This window comes from Lucilia cuprina, chromosome 2, assembly GCF_022045245.1.
Source record: "Lucilia cuprina isolate Lc7/37 chromosome 2, ASM2204524v1, whole genome shotgun sequence".
Lineage (NCBI taxonomy): Eukaryota > Metazoa > Arthropoda > Insecta > Diptera > Calliphoridae > Lucilia > Lucilia cuprina.
The window spans coordinates 54,330,836-54,355,753 of NC_060950.1; the positions used below are offsets into that span (position 1 = coordinate 54,330,836).

At 30.8% G+C, this 24,918-nt stretch overlaps 5 protein-coding genes across 7 annotated transcripts in view; 3 read left to right on the top strand and 2 right to left on the bottom strand.

The window, feature by feature from the left end:
• LOC111687452 overlaps positions 1–2,605 on the top strand; it is an 8,538-nt gene extending 5,933 nt beyond the window's left edge. Inside the window, exon 5 of the mRNA XM_046945293.1 lies at positions 1,846–2,605. Within this exon, the coding sequence (XP_046801249.1) occupies positions 1,846–2,016 (171 nt within the window). The 3' untranslated portion in view covers positions 2,017–2,605. The remainder of the gene's footprint in view (positions 1–1,845) is intronic.
• A 1,200-nt stretch (positions 2,606–3,805) lies between these two features.
• LOC111685239 (transmembrane protein 184C) lies at positions 3,806–11,142 on the bottom strand. 3 transcript variants are annotated; one of them, XM_023447494.2, is made up of 7 exons: positions 10,227–11,139; positions 9,879–10,156; positions 7,690–7,825; positions 7,555–7,625; positions 7,391–7,490; positions 6,969–7,320; positions 3,806–6,821 (listed from the first exon to the last, which is right to left on the bottom strand). In XM_023447494.2, the coding sequence occupies exons 1-7, from the start codon at positions 10,527–10,529 to the stop codon at positions 6,526–6,528; spliced, it is 1,536 nt and encodes a 511-aa protein (XP_023303262.2). In that variant the 5' UTR covers positions 10,530–11,139; the 3' UTR covers positions 3,806–6,525. The 3 variants fall into 3 exon arrangements, with proteins under 3 accessions (XP_023303262.2, XP_023303261.2, XP_023303260.2); XM_023447493.2 differs by having other exon boundaries at positions 3,806–6,824; positions 10,227–11,121; XM_023447492.2 differs by having other exon boundaries at positions 3,806–7,320; positions 10,227–11,142.
• Positions 11,143–12,089: 947 nt separating this feature from the next.
• LOC111685238 (methyltransferase-like protein 17, mitochondrial) lies at positions 12,090–13,926 on the top strand. The gene is made up of 4 exons (XM_023447491.2): positions 12,090–12,972; positions 13,036–13,251; positions 13,319–13,605; positions 13,664–13,926. Exons 1-4 carry the CDS (start codon positions 12,184–12,186, stop codon positions 13,815–13,817), a joined length of 1,446 nt encoding a protein of 481 aa, XP_023303259.2. The 5' UTR covers positions 12,090–12,183; the 3' UTR covers positions 13,818–13,926.
• On the bottom strand, positions 13,892–17,825 carry LOC111685237. The gene is made up of 7 exons (XM_023447489.2): positions 16,887–17,825; positions 16,501–16,822; positions 16,299–16,435; positions 16,091–16,240; positions 15,875–16,032; positions 14,559–14,776; positions 13,892–14,491 (listed from the first exon to the last, which is right to left on the bottom strand). The coding sequence occupies exons 1-7, from the start codon at positions 17,691–17,693 to the stop codon at positions 14,172–14,174; spliced, it is 2,112 nt and encodes a 703-aa protein (XP_023303257.2). The 5' UTR covers positions 17,694–17,825; the 3' UTR covers positions 13,892–14,171.
• A 1,653-nt stretch (positions 17,826–19,478) lies between these two features.
• Positions 19,479–20,759, top strand: LOC111685246 (60S ribosomal protein L13). The gene is made up of 4 exons (XM_023447501.2): positions 19,479–19,541; positions 19,857–20,112; positions 20,195–20,500; positions 20,598–20,759. The coding sequence occupies exons 2-4, from the start codon at positions 19,870–19,872 to the stop codon at positions 20,682–20,684; spliced, it is 636 nt and encodes a 211-aa protein (XP_023303269.1). The 5' UTR covers positions 19,479–19,541; positions 19,857–19,869; the 3' UTR covers positions 20,685–20,759.
• The last annotated feature ends 4,159 nt before the right edge of the window (positions 20,760–24,918 follow it).

Consider the following 24,918-nt stretch of genomic DNA (forward strand, 5'->3'; position numbering starts at 1 on the left):
ATCAGCAAAATCGGTCCATAAATAACGGAGATATGAGCAAAAAACCGAGACAACCTCTGAAAATTTCATATAAAATTTAGATTTTTTATTCATGCTCAGACAGAAACTGCAAAAAACAAAAACAAAATACATAACAATACGGTAAATATTGTTATTGTAATTTGTTTATAAAAGCAAAGCAGAGCAAGAGCAGCAGAGCAAGAGTAGCAGAGCGAGAGCAGCACTAATGTTTTGTTATTGGCTAGAAACATGAAATTAAGTATGTGGAGTCTGGCTTAAGTTAGAACCCATAAAAGGGGATTTTTTTGGTACTTTTTCGTTTTTCAAAAGGTACTTTTTAAATTTTCTATAATATTGAACCTAGAACCATGAAATTAAGTATGTAGAGCCCGGATTAGGTGAGAACCCATAAAAGGGGATTTTTTGGTACTTTTTCGTTTTTCAAAAGGTACTTTTTGAAATTTCTATAATATTGAACCTAGAACCATGAAATTAAGTATGTAGATCCCGGATTAGGTGAGAACCCATAAAAGGGGATTTTTTGGTACTTTTTCGTTTTTCAAAAGGTACTTTTTGAATTTTCTATAATATTGAACCTAGAACCATGAAATTAAGTATGTAGAGCCCGGATTAGGTGAGAACTCATAAAAGGGGATTTTTTGGTACTTTTTCGTTTTTCAAAAGGTACTTTTTGCAATTTCTACAATATTGAACCTAGAAACATGTAATTAAGTATGTATGGCCCGGATTAAGTGAGGACCCATACAAGGGGACTTTTTGGAACTTTTTCGTTTTTCAAAAGGTACTTTTTGCAATTTCTACGATATTAAACCTAGAAACATGTAATTATGTATGTATGGCCCGGATTAAGTAAGGACCCATAAAAGGGGACTTTTTGGTACTTTTTCGTTTTTCAAAAGGTACTTTTTGCAATTTCTACGATATTAAACCTAGAAACATGTAATTAAGTATGTATGGCCAGGATTAAGTGAGGACCCATGAAAGGGTACTTTTTGGTACTTTTTCATTCTTCAAAAGGTACTTTTTGAAATTTCTATAATATTGAACCTAGAAACATGTTATTAAGTTCGTATATCCAGGATTAAGTGAGAACCAGTAAAAGGGGACTTCTTGGTACTTTTTCGTTCTTCAAAAGGTACTTTTTACAATTTCTACAATATTGAACCTAGGAACATGTAATTAAGTTTGTATGGCCCGGATTAACTGAGGACCCATAGATGGGGACTTTTTGGTACTTTTTCGTTCTTCAAAAGGTACAAAAGGCTTTAAACACATCATGGTGAAGGGTATATAAGATTCGGCACAGCCGAATATAGAACTCTTACTTGTTTTACCACAATTTCTAATGGATCTTGTCATTACTGCTATAAAAATGAAAAAGAAAAACCTGTTACTCACGATCTAGTTTTTCTATACACTTTGGTTTATTTCGTATATTTCAATTAATTTAATATAATTCGTTTAATTATAATAGAACATTTTGTTTTATATATATTTTATGTATGTATTGTATATGCAGTTATTATTTGTCTTATAATTATTTTAAATTTCGTTAGTTCAATTTATTAGGTATAAATTTTATTCACATTTGTATAAAAGAAACAAACGAACAAACAAAAAAAAAACAGTAAAATCATTACTCATATACAAATAAATTAATGTAAATATATATATGTATATTATTAGTTATCACGCAACAAAGCTTCCATAACAAACAAAAAGAAAAACAATTTTGTTAATTATATTCTTGTTTAATATTTTTTACTCGATTTTTTGGTATTTTTTTTCTTTTTTTAATAATTATTGTTACTTTTATTATTCAAGGTATGGGGCTGTGGAGATAAGACATCACGTGAAGTGCAGTTGGATATTAAAAAATGGCAAATTAAAGAAGCTGAACGACAACGTACAGTTAAATTAACAGCAGCTGATTGGATGGATCATCCAGATCGTTTCCTTTTAGAATTGGGTGGACGACAAAACTACAACAACTAATGTTAAGAAAAAAAAACAAAGACGACGTAAACCACGACAACAGGGAGTTACGAGTGAGTTTTGAGTTAGTAGTTTGAGCAGTTTAGTAGTCCATGGTACACAGGAACCAGTTAGTTACATATTATTATTATTATTATTATTTTATTATTTGATAAGTTTAATTTGACGTATGAATGGGTGGGTGGTTTGGCGGCTGCTTATATATGTATGTAGGCAAGAGTGTATGACAGATGATTAAACAAATAAATAAATTAATAAGAAAATAATAAAAAAAAAAACACAAACAAACTAACAAAATACTGATAAAATGTTACTGAAAATAAGAGAAATCATTATTAATAAACAAAACAAAATTGTGCCTTTTTGTTGCTTTAATTTATTAAATTGTTAATGTATTTTTTTTGTGTGTTTTCATTTGTTAACAAAATGTCTAAATATAAATGTATGTTTAAGTCTTTTTTTTCTTTATTTTAAAAACAACCAACGATTTAAACGATAAATTGTTAATAAAATATGTACTTAAAACCCCCCTCCCATTATTGCATATAAAAAAAAGAAATTGTCTGTATTAGTATAATTTTTATAAAAATGCTGAAAAAAAGAAAAAAATCTAAACTAAACTTGTTTAACTAAAATTAAAAGAAAATAAAGTATTAATATTACAAACAAATAAATAAACTGTGAAAAGTAAAACCATAAAGGAATTTATTATATTAGAAGGTAATTAAAAGAAAAATTATATACATTCCCTTTATATTTTGATAATAAAAATTAAATAAAATACAAACATTTTAATTTTTTTTCGTTTTTTTTCGTTTTTTTTTATTATTTTTCCAATTTAAAAATTTATTTAAAATAAATACAAAAAATAAAGGAAATAAAAAAAATTCATATAAATTTGTTTTGTATTATATAAACCTAAAGCTATAACTAACTATTTATAAAAATTGTTAATAATATACACGACTCTATAAACAATTTAAAACAAAAGTTTTCTTAAGTTTCTTTTTTTTTGTGTTGTTTTCCTCTTAAAAAACACCAGTTAACAGGAGTAAATACAAACACATATAATACAAAAAGGATAGTGTATGATGTAGTTACGTAATAGTAGTTGTATTGCTTTGTTTTATCGGTTTTTTTACTTTAAAAAGTTCCTAAAGCAATATTTGCAAATGCATCTGTTAAAAAATTACAAAAATTTATAATAAATGAAATTTTGTATTAATGTTTGATTGTTTTAGCTTAAAGCCGCTGAAAATCACTATACTATTGTCTTAAAGACAATTTTTTTTATTTTGAATGAGAATTTTAATGTTAGCTCGATAGAAATTGAATTATCAATTATTAGTTTTTAAACAAAGGCCACTTGCAGTTTTTAATTTATAATTACAGTTTTTTGTTTTTTTTTGTATAAATACCTACACATAATTTATTATATATATAAAAAATAAGTCTTGCTTTCTTAAAACTAAAAACTTTCTTTTACTTTTCGTTTTTTTTTTTTTTTTTTTTGTTACTTTGGTTAGTTTTAATTAAATCAATTCAAACAATTTATTTAATCAAACTTAAATTTTTGTTAAAATTAAAACAGATGCTTTTTTTTAAAAAAAAAAGTAGTTAAAACAATATAATAAAAACCACATAAAAACCCAAAAGTTAAAAAAAAATAAATAAAATTTTGCAATTAATTGAATTTCTTAAATTAAACATTAAAGCAAAAACTATGTTATAAACCAAGTGAGAATATATATTATAAAGATAAATAAGGAAATTACTTGTATATTTTGTAACTTAAATGTTTCGTTTTTTTTTTTTTAAGTAAAAAAGTACTTTTTCAAAAAGTACTGTTTCAAAAAGTGCATTGCGCAATATATAGATTTAGACCGTTATATTGATAAGTAAGTTTCACAAAAGTTCTTTTAATGAATGTCCCCTATTATGCATTTCAATTTGAATTGAAATTTTCTTCGGTTGGCAACTTTGGCATTCTGCATTTTGATTCGACTCTGCGCCACATAAAGAACAGCTTACAAAAACGTAATTACGATCAAAATTCTTTTTCTTACGATTCAGTTTTTGTTATAATACCTATACAATGATCGAACATTGTGTAACTGAATGGGTAAATGTAGTCGAAATTCAGAATAGGGGTTAAATATATATGATTTTGGTTAAGGTTTAACATTTTAAAATCGGTTTAGATAAGTTTTTATAAAGAAAACAGGTAGCTTCCTAAACAAAATAAAAATCCAAGTTAATCATATCTATTCTGCATATCAATTCGAATCGAAATTTTCTCCGTTTGACTACTTCTACGTTTTGCATTTCAATTAGACATTTAGTTACTGAAATAATTTACAAAAACGTAGTTGCGATTATAATGTAGAATACACGCAATCATTACGCATTAGAACTAAATGGAAATGCTTCTTCTTATTCTTACGATTTCGCTTTTTGTTGGAATAACTTTTTCTCAACGTTGTGTAACTGAATGCCGAACATATCTTATTTTGAAACTAATATTGAAAAATCTTTTTTTTTTTTGAAAATTTGTTTGTTCGAAATTAGAAAATGGTCTCAATTTCGCTTAAAATAAAACAAAAGTTGTATTTTTAATCTTCCTAAAAATTTAGAGATAATTTAAACAGCCTTTACAATTTTTCTAAAATAATTTCGAATTTTCGAACTTGTTTTCGATCATTGCTTAGGTAAATGCGGAAACGTATTTGAAATTTAGAAAAGGAATAATTTGAAAATATGTGACTTTTTCAATCCAATATTGAAAATTTATAAATATTTTGAAAACTTTTTGAAAATATTAGTTCGAAATTAAAAAAATGCCTTCAATTTCAATTAAAATAAAATAAATGTTGTATTTTTAATCTTTCTAAAGATTTAAAGATAATTTTATCAGCCTTAATAAGCTTTCAAAAATAACTTCGAATTTTCGAACTTATTTTCGATTATTGTGTAAGTGAAGGCGGAAACGTATTTAAAATTTAGAAAAGGAATAATTTGAAAATATGTGACTTTTTCAATCCAATATTGAAAATTTACAAATATTTTGAAATCTTTTTTTAAAAAAATTTTGTTTTTGAAATTGTAAAATGTAATAAATTTGGTTACAAATAAAACTAAAATTATATTTTTCAGTTTCCTAATGATTTAGATAAAATTTTAACAGCGTTAACAACTTTTCGGAAATAATTTCGAATTTTCGAACTTATTTTCGATTATTGTGTAAGTGAATGCGGAAACGTAATAATTTGAAAAGGAATAATTTGAAAATATGTGACTTTTTCCATCTAATATTGAAAGTTTATAAATATTTTGAAAGTTTTTTGCAAATGTTCGAATAAAATTTTAAAATTCCTAATTTTTTTAGGAGTTATCAGAATTTCTAGATTAGTTTTGAACACGATTCAAATTTTCGAATATAATACAAATATTTGAAAATTCGAACATACAAGAGAGTGTTTTAATTTTTTAAAAATTTTTAAAAAATTTTGAAATTTAGATTTTTTCAAAAACATTTGTTGATTATTTTGGATTATTACTTTAATGGCACCAAAGATCTGAAAACCATTGTTTTATAGCAATATATACAATACAGAAAAATCCGATACAGTGACTGCAGAAAGACAAAATATACATGTTGTCAAATAACTAAAAGATTGGTCTGTGAACTGTGCGGAAATAAGATACATTTTTAAGAGTATTAAATGGAATCTGAAATTGAAACATAGGAATGATGAAGGGGCAGCTCGCAAGAAAACAAGTGCAATATTCATAAATTTAAAAAAAAGATTCTAAAGAATATGAAACTTAGAATTCGGTTATAATATCCAAAAAAATTTGTTAACACCATATTATCACTAATTAATGATAATATTGTTAATTTACTTCTAAAAAGTATAAACATTTAAGTTACAAAATACAAAGATTAATAAAGAAAAAACAAACAATAACAATTGCTTTTTTGGGTATTTTGTTTTTCTTTTCTTCCCTAAAGTCTACACTCGTTCGATCTGTACGTCTATAATTTTTTAAGTAGATTTGTTTTCGTTTCTATCATTTGGTTGTATTAATAATAATTTTGTTTGTAGTTCAATTGTGTTTGGTGTTTCTTGTTTTTCTTTTTCTGTTTGTTTTTGTATTAGTTGTCGTGATTGTTAGTGGTGATGTTTAAGTGATGTATTCGTTAGATTCAGTTTGTGGTTGGCTAAGTTGTAGTTGTTGTTGTTGCATATTAGAACTTGTTGGACCTACATCAATATCATCGCCAACATTGTCGTCATCATTATCATCATCATCATTATCATTATTATCATCATCTAATAATAATTTTGAACCCACACCATCGGCGGGCGAACTTAACCAATCAGATGAATTATTACTGTTGTTACTGAGGCTGCCACCCGTCGACAACTTAAGGCTACTGGAAAACCCTATAGAAATCGATTCACTAGCGGATGGATTATAATTTTGACTATTACTATCATAACGCTGTCATCTTGAGGAACCGATAAATGATGCAAAATCATCAACGGACTCTGGAATGGGACTGGGAGCATGTGTTGTCGTTACATTACGAGCCTGCAGGAAACTAGTACCACCTGCCACGGGTGCCCCATAATGTGTCGGAAAGTCTCTAACGTTGGGATCGCGTTTTTGTATACTAATACCGCCAAAATTGGAGTGGGTAGCAGAGGGATGAGTGTTAGTGTTGGTGGCAATGATGGCGGCGGCATTGCTAGTATCGTTGCCAGTTGTTATGGAAGCTTTGGAAGTGGTGGGACGGTTACCTGCTAATTGGGATTGAGATTGAGAATCATTGGTTATTGCAGCATCACAAACGGGTAGCACAAGACTATCTGTAGCTCCATAGCGATTGGCCTTGGCCAGTGGTTTAGTATAATGCGTTTGATATGGATTTCTTTTCTTATTATTACCTGTTTTATCACTGATGTCAGTGTCCGGAACTAACAGTTGTTGGCTACTGCTCGAATCCTCACCATCTAGTCGTCTAAAGTACTCACCACTCGAACGCCTAGTGCCACGCGATAAAGGCTGATAAGCACTGCGACCTTGGAACCGTCGACTTATTGTGCCAGTGACAACTCCTAAATGTTCGGATACATCCTCTTGTATATCGGATATATCGATCATGGACAAAAAAGCCCGACACCAGTTATGATTTGGATTATTCCAATATTGTTGAGAATTAATATGGAATGGATAGTGAGGGAAACTATAAATGTGAGCAACTGCTGCTATAAACATTTCAATGCAAATAATGAAATTCTATAAAATAAACATAAAATATTTATTCGTATTTAGTTTTGAAAAATATTTTGTTTTAAAACAAACTTACTTGCAGCATGGAGGCCAAATTGGCATCCTCACCCAAATCATCAGCTTCAAAGATTTTTATAATTTTATAATAAACTAAAACGTTTAGTAACACTCCTTGGCTAATAATGAAAAATTTTTTAAATAATTAATAATAATTTCTCATAAAAACGTTTTTATACTTACAAAAATGAAAAGAAAACTACAGCCTTAATGCACAAAAATTTTGGTATAGGTTTCATGGGTTTTAAATCCTCCTGTTAAGAAAGTTTTTTAGTTTTTTAGTTTTATAGTTTTTTTAATTATCGCTGTAAATCCTACCTTGTTGGCTTTATAAAACAATACGAGACAATACATAGCTACGAATTGAGAGATATTGTTGATAACAACTATATAGGGAAATGCTACATTTCCGGCAAAAGTACCTTCTCCATAGACACCGCATAATTCGCAAATACTAAAAATATAATTTTAAATTTTTTATTAATTCTTTTTTTAGTTTTTAAAGCCTCCTAAAGATTTAAATAATACAAAAACTTAAAAGGCGGATTTCGAAAAGAAAATTTTCTTTATTTGGATGATTGATTCATCTACATGTTGTTGTTGTAGCAGCGACACGTGTAAAGTCGGTGTGACTGGGTTGACAATCCTTGGTCGTTGTTCGTTGAACTACGAGTCGTTCCGGTGCGAAGAACCGATTGTCGTGGGAACAAATTATCTACATGAGGCCTGGTTATTGTCAGTCATATTATAATTTGTTTGGCTAAACAGTACCTGTTGGCATGTCATCTACCATCTAATCCCAACCATCAGATTGCTGTTGCTACAAGGTGGCGCAAAAGCAATCCTCCAATCAGAAAATGATTTAAATTTTGCGATTGGCCCTAGTGTCAGTTCTGTTTTGACATTTGTGTAGTAAACACAAGCGAAATACACCTTAATAAACAATGTTACGCTACATTGCTTCAGCTCAAGCCATCTTTAATCACCACCAAGAGGAAGATGATGGAAGGTCCATTTCCATCTTAGCGGGTACGTAAATAACTAAAATTTACACTTCTAGGGCACTGAAATCCACGTGTAACCCACGAAGAACCATTACACCCGCTCAAAGTCACTGTATGGTGTGCTGCTTCGAAGACGTGGCGCCCAAAACGTTACTGAGTATGGTGAGCGCTACAGAGCAATGATCAACGAGTTCTTTTTGTCGCAACTTGATGAATTGGGATTGGAAAACATGTAGTTCCAACAGGACAGTGCAAGGGGCAGTCTCTGCACGTGCCGCAACCGATATGCTGAAGGATGCATTTCCCGGACGCCTAATCTACCGTTTTGGTAATTTGCACTAGCCAGCAAGATCGCCTGATTTGACCGCTTCAGACTTCTTTTTGTGGGACTTTTTGAAGTCGCGGGTTTATGTCATTAAGGCTCAGATTCTTGCAGTTCTTAAAGACAATATCCGTCAAGAATGTGAGAAACTATCGCCGGAAGTTTTGGCCAAAGTGATGGAAAATGACATAAAAAGGGCTTAAAAACAGTCAACTGTGGCCGCGGACATTTACATAACATCAGACCAAATAAAAATAATCCACAAAAAGAATCAAAGTTTTCATAATTACAGTCAAAAATTATCGAAAGATTACTTTTGCGCCACCTTGTACTACGCTCGTAGCATACGTACCATTCAACTTTGCATCAAATTGCGTTCCCAGGAAAGCTAAATATACCTCAAACGAATAACTAAAGTAATACCTAATAGTGTAAGTCAAGTTCGCAGCACAAAGCTTCAATAATTGCTCAATTTAACGATTTTTTTCAAATACTTTAAATCGTTGTCCTCATATTTAGTTAATTGTTACATATTTGCTCTCTACAGTTAAAGACCATCAAGTATTCCATCTCCCCGAACCACCTACAAATATCATTCCTTCTACATACATATCTTTACAAGATTACAAAATTAATGTTGCCAGATGTAAATATTATAAGTAGCTATTTAGAGGAGAACATACGATGGATTCAAATCCACTTTTAACGGTCCTTTCGCAATTTCTCTTCTCCAAATCTTAAGTTGTTTACTTTCGGTATTTTTATTTATTTAATTCTAGTTTTAAAATGAAATTCCAATGAAATCCATCACCCTCCAAGTAGAAGTATACCTTATAATACACGATCCTTGTTAACTTAAAACAAAAACTAATAAATAGCGAAACATATGCATATGTATGTAAATGTATTGTGTAAAAATTAAATAAATAACTAATCGAATAATTGTATTTGTATATAAATCGGCAATACTCGGTATCACGTACATATGTTTGTCAAAAAGCAAAGAATTTGATGACCACTTAAGGAAAATACCTAAACGTTAGACAATATTACGACAAACAATAAAATCAATTGAACAATATGTATATGAAATATAGAAAAGAAAATAATTGATACGCAATACAAGCAAGGCGTACATAAATATTATCATTAATTGAACTTGAAAATTTAAAAATACTTACACCGCTATAAATGTGGTTATTGGCCGCACCACTGTATACTGCAAAATGCCATGTTTACAATTATGTATAAATTCTCGACCCATAGTCCAGGGACGAATGCAACACATGGGAAAGAAATGATGTACCTGTGTTCTGTACATCATGGTCATTTCCAAATCCATGCCCAAATTTAAATAATTTAACAAATAGACCATAAAATTATAGATCACATAGGCCTCATAGCACTCACGTAACGAATCGGCATAGATTGAATGTTTCGGAAAGAATAAACCAATCCACTGAAAAATCATTAAACATATTATTGAAAATCACTGTTAAAAGCCGTTGGTGTACTTTGGGAGTACTTACAGCATTTAAGGCATATATGGGCACCATCCACAATATGCGTATGATGTGTTTTTGTAAAATGGGTTTTGTAAAATGTACAACATGCTGAATAATATGCCAAATTGATATGGGCACTGCTGATAAAACAAATAAGCCACCAATTAATATCAATTGATCACGACGCTGAAAGCCATCCTTAACGGAGTTGATAATGAGCAGAGGCACTACGATTATCGCAAATATGCCATAGGTTATAATAAGTAAAGGTCGTATCCAGATACGCCACTCCTCACAGAATCTTCGCAATGAATAATTCTGACACATATTTTATTCTATTCTGTTTTCGATTTGATGTTTATTCTTCTCTCTGCTACTACGGCTGTTGCTGCTGCCGCTACTGCTCTGTATATTAGACTCGTTTGTTGTTGTTTTTTTTTCTCTGCTAAAGCGATTGTATTACTTTAACTAAAAAACCTTTATCTCTTGCAAAATGTATTTATTAACAAAAAAAAGAAATAAAAAATTTGTGTGAAAACTAGTAATTTATAATTTTCAGGGTTTTTAATCTGTATTTGATTGAATGTGCTAAATGTTTATTTATTTTGTTGGTGGTATTTTAATTGGTGTTAAATTTCTAATTGGTTGGCACAGTATTTGTTGTTGTTTTCTTTTTTTCTCCTCTATTTTGCTTCATACACTGATTTTTTCTCGGTGGCACTTTTTTATACTAATCAATTTTTTCTCTGGCACTTTTATTACACAAATACCGAATGTAATACATTTTTATGATATTTTCTTTAACTTCTCTAACTTTAAACTGTTTTAATTAAATTTTTACACAAAGTAAACAATAATTTTCTTTGTTGTTTAGTTGAAAATATCAAATATTTTTCGCGAGAATAGCGGAATATGAAAAAGTTTTACTTTCGTTCAAATTTGTTATGAGCTGTCCATAGAATATGGTTGCCAATGTAATGAAAATTAGAAAGTTACCCAAATATGTATAATTAAAAATTCCTTAAATGCAGTGAAAATTTAAAGAAATGCAAGAAATCAAACTTAAAATGTTTTGCTTGATATTATAATTTATTTAAAGTGGCTTTGTATTACAACAGTTTTGCCAAATGCTTGTCAAAATCTATTTTTTAAGGTATGTTTTCCCTCTAATATCACACTGAACTCATTACACAAATTATTATAGTGTATATTTATTACAAAAGTCTTGGTAACTCTGTAAAAAAACTTAACGATAACATATAATTGTTGCTTATAATAGTAGTAATTGTAAACTACTATCTTTTAAAAAGCGGAAGTTTATCTAAATATTTAAATCCAATTCTAACCAGAATTTGATGTTCCAGTTTTCTTAAATCCACCAGAGGCACTTAAGTTTTGTATACACTTTTGTTAGATCTTACAATATTGAAAACAAAATGTATCTAACAACCGTGTCAACTTACAATATTTGCTTTGCAACATTGTCAGAAATACTTTTTCTTTTAAATATACAAATATATTTTTATGCGTTTTATCGATAATTTAACGATTCATTTTCTGTTGACACCCTCACTGAACATACACCTATTGTAAATAAACAACGCGAAGGCAAATTTAAGCAAGAGGGCACAGGGTATACAGAGACGTCACGAGCAAAAGGTATTTTCCTCTCTTTTGCACAAAACGAATTCAATGATTTTTTTAGCTGTATTTTATATACCTCTTCTCACCAAACAATTTCAAAATCAAATAAAAGCTGATTTTAGACTTTTTCAAATATCAAAAGTGACATCTCTGTATACTTTGTGAAGAGGGAGTCATTTAACTGCAGACAATAGTATCGCGGTTGTCAAACCCCATAAATAAAAAATACGAATACGCCTCGGACTTCACCTTGTCCAGATTCGCCTGAATCAGCTGTTGAATTGTAGTTTCTCCATTCTTTTAATTCTTTGAATGTTTAACAAATTATAGAATAAATATGAATTTATCTATGAAAAATATTACAAAACCTTTACAATTAATAGTGTTTAAACAATTAAGTCGAAATACAAGCAAAATCGCTGTAGAAGTTGACGAGCATGTTTTGCGTAAAATAGAAAATGATGAAGTAAAAGCGAGGCAACATCCTGGAGTTATGAAATTCAATCGCACGCTTTTACCGGGTAATATCGAGAAAGCTTTACAAAAAGCAGTTGGTGATTTTCCCATTAAAACTCTTATGGAAGACTGTAAGAAATTAAACCAATTCATTGCATCTCGTCATCCACCAGCAGAAGCAGAGGAAATGAATGTGAAAGTTAAGAAAATTATGGAAGAGATAGAAACAATAATGCCGCAAGAACAAATGGGAAATCTCAGTGAACAGGAACGTAAACAATGGCAACAGCGCAGAGAACAATTATTGCAAAGACGCTTAAGGGAGAGATCGTTTGCCTGGAAGCCGGTACAATATGGAGAATATGAAGCACTGGTGTATGCAGTGGCCAGAGGGGCACATGAGTATGGTGTTTTAATGCGTATTTTACAGGAAATTAAGACACGTGATTCGTCATTTAAACCACAAAGTTATTTTGATTTTGGTTCGGGCGTTGGCACTGGCATGTGGGCCAGTAGTAACTTATGGAAGGATTCCATATTCGAATATTTCAATGTTGACAGTTCTAGGCATATGAATGAATTATCCGAATTAATTTTAAGGGATGGCAATGAAAATCAACAAATGACTTTGAAAAATGTTTTCTATCGACAGTTTTTGCCGGGACTAGAAGTAAGTAGAGTATAGGCTTTTTACTATGGAGAAATTTAATCGTTTTATTTTATTATTTTTTAGACTAAATATGATTTAGTTATATGCTCCCATTCCTTGTTTGAATTAGCTAGCTCGGAAAACCGTTTGAGTGTGATATTAAATTTGTGGAAGAAATGTGATGGTTATATGGTTATAGTTGAAGAGGGTACAAGACGTGGTTCCCAATTGGTAAATGAGGCCAGAGATTTCGTTTTATCCTTAGAAAAACATAGTTTAGTGGGTCATGTTTTTGCACCGGTAAGTAGAAAAGCCTTTAATGATGAAACAAATGCGCTAATACAAATATTCTAAATATTACTTCAAGTGTCCACATGACAACATTTGTCCCCGCCTTTCAAATCCAGAAGATCGTACTCCCTGTAATTTCGAAATTACTTTTATGCCAACAAATTTAAACAAAAAAAGCAAACGTACAGCAACAGCCAGATTTAGTTATGTGATACTTAAAAAAGGACTACCAGAAGATAGTACAAGAGCATGGCCTAGAATTGTACGTCCTACACTTTTACGTTCGAAACATGCCATTTGCAGAATGTGCACATCCGAAGGCAAATTACAAGAAATTATATTTACCGAATCTAAACATGGAAGGTTAGTGAAATTTTTATAGAAAATCATGTTTATTTCATCAATTTTTATTATATTGCAGACCCGCATATAGATGTGCCAAAGCTGGTCGTTGGGGTGATCGTTTGCCTATAACTATTGGTGAACCTTTCGAAACCATGACTAAGACAAAAGCTAAAACAGTTAATCATACAAATTCTGAAAACGTACCACAACAGCCTATGAAAGAAGAATAATAAGCCTAAGTTAAAGTAGTTATAAGAATGTTGTTAATTAATATGTTGTTTCTGTAAATAATAAAACTAAGAAATTTATTTTATTACGAAATGCTAGTGCCCAATATTAGTCAGCATCTTTATATTTTTCTTCAAATTTAATTAGAATTTTTTTTATTTATATATATATTTTTTTTATTAATATCTGTGTTAAAACTAAGAAACCATCATACATCATACTAATAAGCAGCCATACATAAACTAATCATATGTATATGTTAGTATGTATACCTCATTCAAATGGTCAAAAACAAGCTTAAAACTAAAAATTCTTAACATAAGAAAATATCTAATCATATATTTAACGTTTACTATTCAATTATAATGTAAAAATAATATAGCATCTATAAGATTGCCAGTTAACATGTAACGTTTTTGACTGTCTAAAATTTGTTCTTTTATATTTTTCCTATAGTTCATATTTACCACACAGGGTACACATTGATACTGATGGGCTAGATGTTTTAAGGAGCCATACATATGACCCATACGATTCCACCACAAAAAGGGCGATTCATCGAGGCTGCAATAGACATCGGTGCGATAACGTTTCAAGTCGGTTTCTACACTATTGGGCAAGGTTATGACTGGTTGTTCCACTGGAGTTTCAGTTAAATCGAAAAATAATTCCAAATCTATAGGAAAGAAGAAATTTTATAATTTGTTTGTTGTTTCATATTGTTGTGATGTAAGTTAACATACTTGATTTTTTAACTGTATTATTGGAATTTGAAGATTTAACTCGATTTTGTGTGGATTTGGGAGAGGAAATACTTGGTGATATACCTTGTGATTCTGTAATCTTATCATATTTGCTGGTTAAAATTTTAATGCAATTATTCAAATTGTTGATGTTTATTAAACGATGAAATCTAGGATCTAATAATGCTGCAATGGTTAAGTGGTTATCCGACAAGACTCTGTAAATAAAAAAGATACAATTAAAAATCATGCCTTTTATTTTTGCCAAGGAATTGATAGCCCAGTATACTTTTCTACAGGACTGAAGTAAATCCGAATTTATTAATGACAAAAATTTTTCGAGATATAGTGTCATAAACTAAGAAATTATTAGATACAGCGTGGTGACATAAAGTATAAAATCGAAATTTTAAACAGTTGTAAAAAGTAAAAAATAGTCGAAAAGACGAAAAAGTCGGAAAAAGTCAAAAATAGTCGAAAAATCTAAAATAGTCGAAAAAAGGCCAAAATAGTCAAACAGTCGAAAATAGTTGAAAATCGAAAAAGTCGAAAATCGTCGACAAGTCTGAAATAGTCGAATAGTCGGAAAAAGGTCGAAAATAGTCAAAAAGTCGAAAATAGTAAAAAAGTGGAAAAATGTCTCAAAGTCGAGAAAAGTCGAAAAGTCGACTATTTACTAAATACTAAAAGTCGAAAACACTAAAAGTCGACTTTTAACTAACTGAAAAAAGTCGAAAAATCTACTTTGCATAAAAAGCAAAAAGTTGAAAAGTCGTCATTTAACTAAATGCAAAAAGTCGAAAAGTCGCGTTTTACCTAAACGCAAAAAGTCTAAAAGTCGACTTTTCGTGTTATCTCGACTATCGTCTGTGAAAAAAGTCGAATCGACTTTTCGTAAAATGCAAAAAGTCGACTCTTTACTTAATGAAAAAAGTCGAAAAGTCGATTTTTCGTTTTAACTATAGAACCCTACTAGTTGTGGTCTCTGACTTAACACATTTTGCACCAACTATTATTATTTTGCATTCAACTTTTTTCGACTTTTTCCGACTATTTTAGAGTTTTTGATTTTTTTTCTACTTTTTTAAAATTTTCGACTATTTTTGACTTGTTTCTACAGTTTTCGACTTTTTTGACTTTTATTAACAAAGTCGACTTTTCGACTTTTTTCACAGACGATAGTCTAGTAATCGACTTTTTTGGGACAAAATAGTCGACTTCGACTTTTCGACTTTTTTCGACAAAAAGTCGATTGTTCGATTATTCGAAAGTCGATTTATAAAACCCTATCAACTATGTATAATACAAATACTTACAATTTATGAAGTGTATCACTGATGGTGCTTTTAATAATTTCCACAAAATTATCGTCACCTTCATGTATGGCCAGTTTTTTCGTTAAAACCTTAGACGTAATCGGTGACAACATACTACTCAATGGTATATCTTCACCCTTTAATGTATCCAAAGTCACCTAAAATGAAGTCAATATTTACGAATAAAAGAAAACTTTTTCATTTTATTCCACTTACAGAAAGTGTACTAAGTATTTCATAAAGACCCTTAGCCGAGGCAACTAAAACTTCTAATTCCTCAGGCCAAAATAAAGTTTCTGCAAAAAACTTTAATAACTCATAATAAGTCCAAGGGAAATCATCATTTATGGCGGGAATTTCAACCTCCTATAATTGATTAAAATAACAACCAAATAATCTCTATAAATTAAATATATGTACTAACCTTGGAGTTTATTTCCACATTATAACGCATTATTGTATCTTTGATTTCCTCAATAATAGAGGCTACGGCTGGTAATGCTATAACATTTTTAATACAATGATTAACAATTGTATCATACGAGTAGATAATGGGTATATCTGCAAACAAATATGTATGTTTTTTAACTAGTTAATCAAAAAATAATAATCAAAACCAAACTTACCTTTACCATCTAGAAAATGCTTTAAATAATCATCATCACAATTTATTATGGCCGCTGTACAATTTTGTAAATTAAACTCTTCAAATATTGTATCAATTGCTGTAAATTTATTATATTCTATTGTACAGTAGATCTGATTTATCAAATTATAAGCGGGTGCATCTGTGGTATAGTTAAAAAATATTGATAGAAAGTTTTTCTGTTCCACATTGGACCACAGTTCAAAACCCAAGGAATAGGGTTTAATTTGTGAATGAACTTTTATTTGATCCGTTAGTGTGGTATATTTATCACTGTGCAATTCTTTAATATATAATTCTATCTGCAAAAGGATTTCATAAAATTTATAAATGTGTTTTTAACTTTTGCCAAATATCTTAAGTTACCTTTTTCGCCGACGGTATAGAAACATTAACACATATTGCTCGAATAAATTTAGACATACTGGCATCAAATAAACTCTCCACATTTCGTAAGTCATCGATCACCAGATTTGTTAGGGCCTCTTGCAATTGATAATTATCTATTGTTGACAAATCCGTGGACATATTATTGACAGCACTAATACGATATTTCCGTTCCACATTACGATTACTACTACTGCCACTCACCTGTAGCAAATCACTACAAGTTGGTTTGACTTCGTTGGCAGTGCTAACTTCGATTTTTGTAAAATGATTAGTGTCCACAATGTCATCGTCTTCATAAGTCATCGGCACCACGGTTTCATACAATATCGAATGGTCTTCGTTGCCGCTTACAGAGGCATCATTCGAGTAGGTATCATGCTGCTGCATCATAGAATTATGATATTCAACTTTAATTTTTGGTTTCCTATCGACAGGTTCACGTTTAATTTTCATGCCGCCCGTTCCACTACCATTAACTGACAATTTTGTTTGTGGCTTACGCGGCGGCACCTGTATCCCATTATCTTGTATAATTTGATTGAAAACTTCCTTGTGACGATATTGCAGATGGGCGCGTAAATTGGTGGTATTACCATGATTAGTTAAAACCTTATGGCAAATAAGGCAAACTACATTTTGTTTTGTTATTATGCAGTTGTCTTCATTTGTCGGAAATCCAAAATGACGCCAGTACACACTTTTCATTTTGGGACTGTGTAATTTAGCAAATTTTAGCTGTGCTATATGTGGGGTCACCGGAGGATCTTGCAAAGGATCCGACATTTTTTCCAAAATATTTATGTTTTCGTTTTACTGTTTTTAAACTGTCAACACAATTTTTTTTTTTATAAAAAATAGATAATTCTTCTTTTCGTCTGCAATCGCGTCATCGAATTTTATCAATATCGACAGGGTTGTCAACTTATTCGTTTTGAAAAGCACTGAAATGAAATATGTTCGTATTTTTTTATAACAAGGAGTTTAGTAAAGTGGTTTCAACTTTCTTTTAAAGTAAAAAACAACAATATATGTTGATATATTCATCTTGCAATTTATAAAATATATCTTTCGATTTTTAATAGTACGGGAAAATCCGGCATAACGAACGATATATTGTCAGGTCCATTCGTTAATCCAAAAATTCATTGTATAGGAATTTGTTTTTTTAAAATAAATAACTGTATCATTCTGGTATTATTGTACCAAAATTGTATCACATTCGTAATTCAGATCTTAGTTGGGGAACAACTCTCGCGTCATCGCGATTATTTCTTAAACGCGTTCAGGCTTGTGTTTGTTGCCTGGCTTTCGACAGTTTTGCGTCTCGCTCGCACTGGTGTAGTGTATTACTTCATATAACTGTTCAAAGTTATATGTTGTCTTCATTATCCTAGTGCTTTCGTATCACCTCAAGTGAGGTTATGTTTTATTGGTGGAGACCATAGAATACTCAAACATTTTTAACTGGTGTAGACCATAAAATACTCACGATATAACCTGGTGGAGACCATTTAAACTCAAATATATATTGGTGGATACCATTAAAACTCTGGAACTCTTTTCTGGTGGATAACATTAATACTTTTGAATGAAATCAAGTCCGGATGCTCCAACTTCCTATATGAAGGTATAGGTCGTTTGGTGGGGTTTTCTCTGGACAAACGTGTGATAACCTGGCAATATGAGTGCTTAATGCACCGCCAACCTAATTAAACCCCAAAAAAAAATTATCACATCTGTTGAAATCGTACTAACAATTAAAACCTGGATATGAACCGATCCAGGTTTAAATCCAGACCAATACATAGTTTACTTCTAAAAACCATTTTAACGAATATAATTTATTAACAAATTTACCAAATCGTAAATAGCTCATGAATCGGTAATGATTTCGGGATAAAAATCGATTTTAATTTGTTTTATATGTATGAAAATCATTTTGTAAAAGTTTTTCCGGATCGGTCCATAAAATATAAAGCACCCTTTTGAAAACTTAAGAATTGTTATATATTACAGACACAGAGGATTTTACATGTGGCCTCCGGTAGGTTAGAGGTTGGTGTTCCAGTCTAGTAGACCAGAGGTGGTGGGTTCGATTTCCATCTGAAGTACTGATTAACGCCCAACATCCTTCTTTCAAATATAGTTCGACAGTCAATTTATTCATTTTTTTGTTGATAATTTATTGTTTGAAAATTTGTTTACAATAGACGTCAAAAATTTGTCTATACAAACTGAAGTTCATGTATGTTAAATTATTTCGTAGAACTTGAGGTTAATTTTTGTACTAAAAAGGAAACGAAACTTATAAAAAAAGGGATAAAAAATCTAAAAACTTTGTTTTTAGTATAATAGCATTGAATGGTTTATTACACTTTCGACAAAAAGTCTCACGACAAGCAGTAAACGTTCTCTAAAAATACATTTTTTGTTAAAATTTCATGAATCTAGCTATTATTAAAAAAAATCATTAGTTATCGGTTACTTACATAGTTGCATTTTCCGTACCCTATACCTACACAGAGTTGTATGCTAAGTTCGAAAATAATCGACTGTTATTCGAAAAATGTTTTTTCGACATTGCTAAGTTGGCTGCACTTTTCCTTTTTGATTCGTTGTTGGGAAGAAAAGGTTTGTAAAAATTTTTTGCTTGTGATTTTTTTAAAAAAATATGTAAAAAATAAAAAAGTTTTTGTTGAAATTTCAAAGAAATTAAATGAAACAAGTGCCTACCAATAAGCTATGCATAAAACATAATGGATTTTTGTAAAGAAAAATGAAAATTTGTGTAAAAATTTCATGAGACAACCACGTGGTGTGTGTACAAAAATAATTTTTGTTTTATTTTGTGGTTATATGGAGAATAAACGTAAATGTGTACTTATTAAGTGGATTTTTGTTGTAACGTTACTAATCAGTGCTTATTTTTGTTTATAACAATTGCAGACTAAACAACAAAATGGGTAAGGGAAATAATATGATTCCAAATGCTCACTTCCACAAGTGGTGGCAACGTCATGTTAAGACCTGGTTCAACCAGCCCGCCCGCAAGATCCGCAGGCGCAATAACCGCATTAAGAAAGCCAAGGAAGTCTTCCCCCGTCCCGCTGCTGGTCCCCTCCGTCCCGTAGTCAGATGCCCCACCATCCGTTATCACACCAAATTGCGTGCTGGTCGCGGTTTCACTTTGGAAGAATTGAAGGTAGGTGTCTAAATAATGACACACATACACACATTTTCCCCAGTAAGATGTAAACATTTAATAATTTCGTTTATTTGTATAGGGTGCCGGTCTTACTGCTGGTTTTGCCAAAACTGTTGGCATCGCTGTTGATCGCAGACGCAAGAACAAATCCATCGAATCCCGTCAACGCAATATCCAACGCTTGAAGGAATACAAGAGCAAATTGATTCTCTTCCCCATCAATGAGAAGAAGATCCGCAAGGGTGAATCTTCTCTTGAAGAATGCAAGTTGGCCACCCAACTTGTTGGTAAGGTTATGCCTATTAAGAAGGAAGAACCCACCATTGAATTCCGTGAAGTTACCAAGGACGAGAAGAAATTCAAGGCTTTCGCTACTTTGCGCAAGGTAAAGCACTGTTCTTTTTTTAATATTTTTTTATTTTTCTTAAAATTTAAATGTTGGAGCAATTTGATTTATTTTTGTTTACTTTTTTCTATTTTAGGCTCGTTCTGATGCTCGTCTTGTTGGCATCCGTGCCAAGCAAGCCCGTGAAAACGCTGAAAATGAAGAAAATGCCAAGAAGAAGTAAATAAGTAATGGTGTTTAATAAAACTATAGTTTTATAATAAAAAATAGTATATGTGTAAATTTTTTTACATCTAAATTGTTTATTGTTTTTTGTAAATATAGAAAGATCTTGACCACCATGTCTAGTGAAGTTATTAGGAAGAAACAAAATCAATATTTCTATTATCGTTCAATATGCTAATTAGATTTTTTATTCGTGAAATATATAAACTTTATGTGTGCTGTTACATAGATCGTGGCGTAAAAATATACATATTCCTGTTCCCATACAAGTCAGTTTTAAAGAAAAACAATTTTTTTATATTTTAGTATGGTACATGATCTATTGTCCCAGCCTATTGAAAATGGTTAACATCGGTCCATTATTTCACCTTGCCCCCATACTGTTGAAACTTCGAATAGGGCTTGTAAGCCTCGTAATCAAACTACAAGTCGCACTTTTCAAGATGGTTAGGTTATCACTGGTAGCCGTTTCGGCTTTACTTGGGTCCATGTTGATCCCTTTGTATTAATACCTGTAAGAGTAGAAAGAGAGATAGGGAAAAAGAGACGTTGGTAAAGAGAAAGTGAGAACAGCAGTAAACATTTTGAAGATAATTCAATGAAATTTGGCACATGATCTTCTATGATACCTTAGACGAAGCAAATATCGGTCAATTTTTTCACCTAGCCCCCCTACAGCTGAACCCGCTGAATTATGATTTGTCGTCTACAGCGAGACGGAAATCCCTCCCTGCATTCTCCTTGCACACCATTGTAGCAACAAACTTCCATTGGTTTGTAAGGAGATTTTTGTTCTGCTTGGCCAATACCGCCAGTCAGGTCATTCCGGTACGTAGAACCGGCTGTCGGGGGAATGTCCACCGGTCTTATGGGTGATGGAATCCATACTGTCACTATTGACCAGAGTGGTAGTTCAGATGCACGAATCACCTCCAGCTTTGAGTCCGGACTAAGGTCACCAAGCTTGGCAACAGTGGCCCTTAAAAATTCAAAGAAATTTTTGTTGACAATCTTGATGCCCCTAGCCCAGTCTGCACCCTTGAAAGATACATCATCTGGGCTACCACTGTATGCAGCGATTTCGTCCAGGAACCTGTCCTCGACCACCTGCCACAGATCGGCACTGATCTTCCCCATCCGGATCAGACAGATCTATAACAGGCCGAAAGTTTCCATCTAGCTACGTCATGAATTAAAAGATGACCCTAGCCCCTACATAAAGCCTCCTTCAAAATTTTACCTCAATGTCCATAATTATTTTTCAACAATAAATGGCTAAAGTACATGTAGGTATATGAGGCAAGGTACAATTCAACTTAAATGCTGTATTATAAAAACTAAATCACATGTTATTTTTGTAACAGGTGTAGGGAATTATATGGACGGCCTCGCCCGACTATAATTTCTTACTTTTTGAATATGAATTATCTAGAACCACGAAAAAGTATACCTTCCAAATGTAATTACTAATATGTACATATAATGAGACTATCAGGTCTGTTCCACATTTAAAACATATCGTACGTCATAGTATTATCATAATTACCTCAAACTTTACATATAAATGTCATCCCGGCAAATCTTTCCATAATACAGAAAGAAATCTCGGAATTTTCTTAACGCATATCACAATATCAAAACGAATTAGTTATGGTCATTTTTTGACCTTAAATTAAGATCTACCGATTACGTTATCACTTGTAAAGACATTTACATACATAGAGTTTATTGTTGATTAGCTTACTATGTGTTGTGGCTTCCCAAATGGATCACTTCGGTTCCAACATTTTTAAAAAATTTACAACAAAATTTATTATCTGAATAGAACAACATTTTAAGTAGGTATAGATTACACAGGTCATAAAATTTTTTATCCAGGATTAATGTATACCTATCTAAAGGATTGAACATCCGTAAATCCAAATACATAGTTGTTTCTAGCTTGAAGTTAAGATATCTCGAAGAATAATGACCATTTGACCGAGGATAAAGCATTATTTTTTAAAGTGAAGATCTCAAGACCAAAAGTGCTCGAAAATCTGATGTCTATTAAACTATTTGACCATTCCAACAAAATTATAAAAAAATTGTTCTAAAGGATTGAACAACGAATACCTACAGTGAATCAAGTAATTTGCCTATGTAAAATTTTATAAATTTTAAGAAAAATCTTTATATAAACAATTATTTTTAGCAAAATAAAGTAGTTTGTTTGTTGTATTTTTTAAAGAATATCTTATACAATTTAATTTTCTACTATAAAAAGTAAAATCGTTATATTAATTAACGAGATTTTTGATAAATTAATTTGCTTTTTTAGGTTTTTTGTTAATATTTTTAATATTGCTGCATTATTTTATAAAATTTAATATTTTTATTACTCCTATATATTAGAATAACCGGGTTTTTGTTCATTTTGTATTGATAAACAAAAACTACATTACGGAAATTCTATCTATTTGGGAAGTATTGTGTAAATTTTATTTATAATTGTATAATATTGATTCTTATTCAATAAATCTATGTATGGGGACATCACCATATACCAATATAAAACTATTAAATGCTAAAATCTTGATTTTCAACCTCATATTTTAAATCCTTTATTTTATGAATAAGATACAGTAGGCGTATTTGGATCTGGATAGTTATTCTTGATTTGGGTTCTTAATATATATAAGTGTATGTATTAGGTGAAGAATATTGCTTTTGTTGACGTTACGGTATGATAACCACCTCTATTTTAAAATATCTAAATTAGGTATATTGGTATATAGTTCGTATATTATTTTGAAAAGGATAAATCAGGAGTTCAATAGTTTTCCTTGGATACAAGACGCCTCAAGTAAAAGATTTTGAAAGAGCACTCAGTGCGTTTTTTGTAATAATTCTTTGGAACATTTCATCTATTACTCTATTTTATATTTTCTAATGTTATTGATTAAACATTTCATAATTATATTTTATTGATTTACACTTGTTCTAGAAATCTAAACTAATTTTTTATTTCGAAATTGCCTCATTATTATCCTTTAAACATTTTAAGGTAAATAACATCACATTTTCAGCTAATGAGGATATTATTTTTGCAAATCGCAATTGAAAAATATTTAACACTCTTCCTTTTAACAATAAAACAATAAATTCCAAAAATAATTAAAAAATAATTTGAAAACCCCAATGAAATTAACCAGAATTCTTAATATGCAAAATACTTTATTGACATGCAAATTCTGATGAACAATTATAAAATGCAACAACAAATGCACCAAAATTTGTATTTTAATATTTTTTCTAATTTTTCCAATTTTACACAATCTCTATTTTTAATTGAAAAACATATATTTACGTTTTACCTGTTTTTTCGAATTTTATTTATGAACAAAAAACAAAATTCTCTTAAAAAAGGTAGGCAAAAAACTTAGTTGATGTATGTATTTATACCCCAGGTGACCAACCATTTTAAAATGGGCTTGTCCTACGAGAAAGTCAATCGTCACTCTACACCCTATGAGACAGTCAAAAGACGGTCAAAAATAGTCAAAGTATGGTAATCACCAAATGGGTTCTTGGAAGTCAGTCACATTACTAGCTATTTAACTGGCTCTATTTTTCTTGCTATGAAACTAAGGCATGGACGTGTTCCAGGATAGTAATGATTTACATTTATTCCTAACGAATGACCCATGCGAATTGGAACCAACAGATGGTAAGATATTAATGGAAATAAAGGTTAAAAATTTCAAGTGTCTGCTCTCTAGAATACTATGGGACATCAATGTGACGATTGACCCAATAGATATAAATATGAGTCAACCAGATGGTGGCATATTAGTAGAAAGTAACAATCATTTCTCCAAAAGACTTTCGGAAGTTCAATAACGCGAAAACAAGTTTTAAGAGTCTTTTTTTCTCTTTTTGGGTTTTAATTAGGATGGCGGTGCATTAAGCACTCATGAATCAGACACAAATAAACTATATTTGATTTATCGGTTAGAATTATTATATCACTTGCCTGTTATTATAAAAATATTAGCCTAAAAATATGCTATTAATTTTATTAGCAAAGATACAAACCATTAAAAACGTCTCTACTACATAAAAATCGATAACAAATTATATTTACATTACGATTACAATCAGCGACTATGAGCGCAGGGTACAGGGAGACTGATCAAAAAAAGTAAGAAAACATTTTCAAAATATGTCTGTACATTATGTATGTATTTTTT

Coding starts and splice junctions, on each gene's coding strand:
- LOC111685239 (XM_023447492.2), bottom strand. CDS start 10,529: ATGTGTCAGAATTATTCATTGCGAAGATTCTGTGAGGAGTGGCGTATC. Junction 10,157..10,226: donor CCATATATGCCTTAAATGCT/GTAAGTACTCCC, acceptor ATGATTTTTCAG/TGGATTGGTTTATTCTTTCC. Junction 7,826..9,878: donor ATAACCACATTTATAGCGGT/GTAAGTATTTTT, acceptor TTATATTTTTAG/TATTTGCGAATTATGCGGTG.
- LOC111685238 (XM_023447491.2), top strand. CDS start 12,184: ATGAATTTATCTATGAAAAATATTACAAAACCTTTACAATTAATAGTG. Junction 12,973..13,035: donor AGTTTTTGCCGGGACTAGAA/GTAAGTAGAGTA, acceptor ATTATTTTTTAG/ACTAAATATGATTTAGTTAT. Junction 13,252..13,318: donor TGGGTCATGTTTTTGCACCG/GTAAGTAGAAAA, acceptor TATTACTTCAAG/TGTCCACATGACAACATTTG.
- LOC111685237 (XM_023447489.2), bottom strand. CDS start 17,693: ATGTCGGATCCTTTGCAAGATCCTCCGGTGACCCCACATATAGCACAG. Junction 16,823..16,886: donor CTATACCGTCGGCGAAAAAG/GTAACTTAAGAT, acceptor ATCCTTTTGCAG/ATAGAATTATATATTAAAGA. Junction 16,436..16,500: donor GCATTTTCTAGATGGTAAAG/GTAAGTTTGGTT, acceptor ATTTGTTTGCAG/ATATACCCATTATCTACTCG.
- LOC111685246 (XM_023447501.2), top strand. CDS start 19,870: ATGGGTAAGGGAAATAATATGATTCCAAATGCTCACTTCCACAAGTGG. Junction 20,113..20,194: donor TCACTTTGGAAGAATTGAAG/GTAGGTGTCTAA, acceptor TTATTTGTATAG/GGTGCCGGTCTTACTGCTGG. Junction 20,501..20,597: donor CTTTCGCTACTTTGCGCAAG/GTAAAGCACTGT, acceptor TTTCTATTTTAG/GCTCGTTCTGATGCTCGTCT.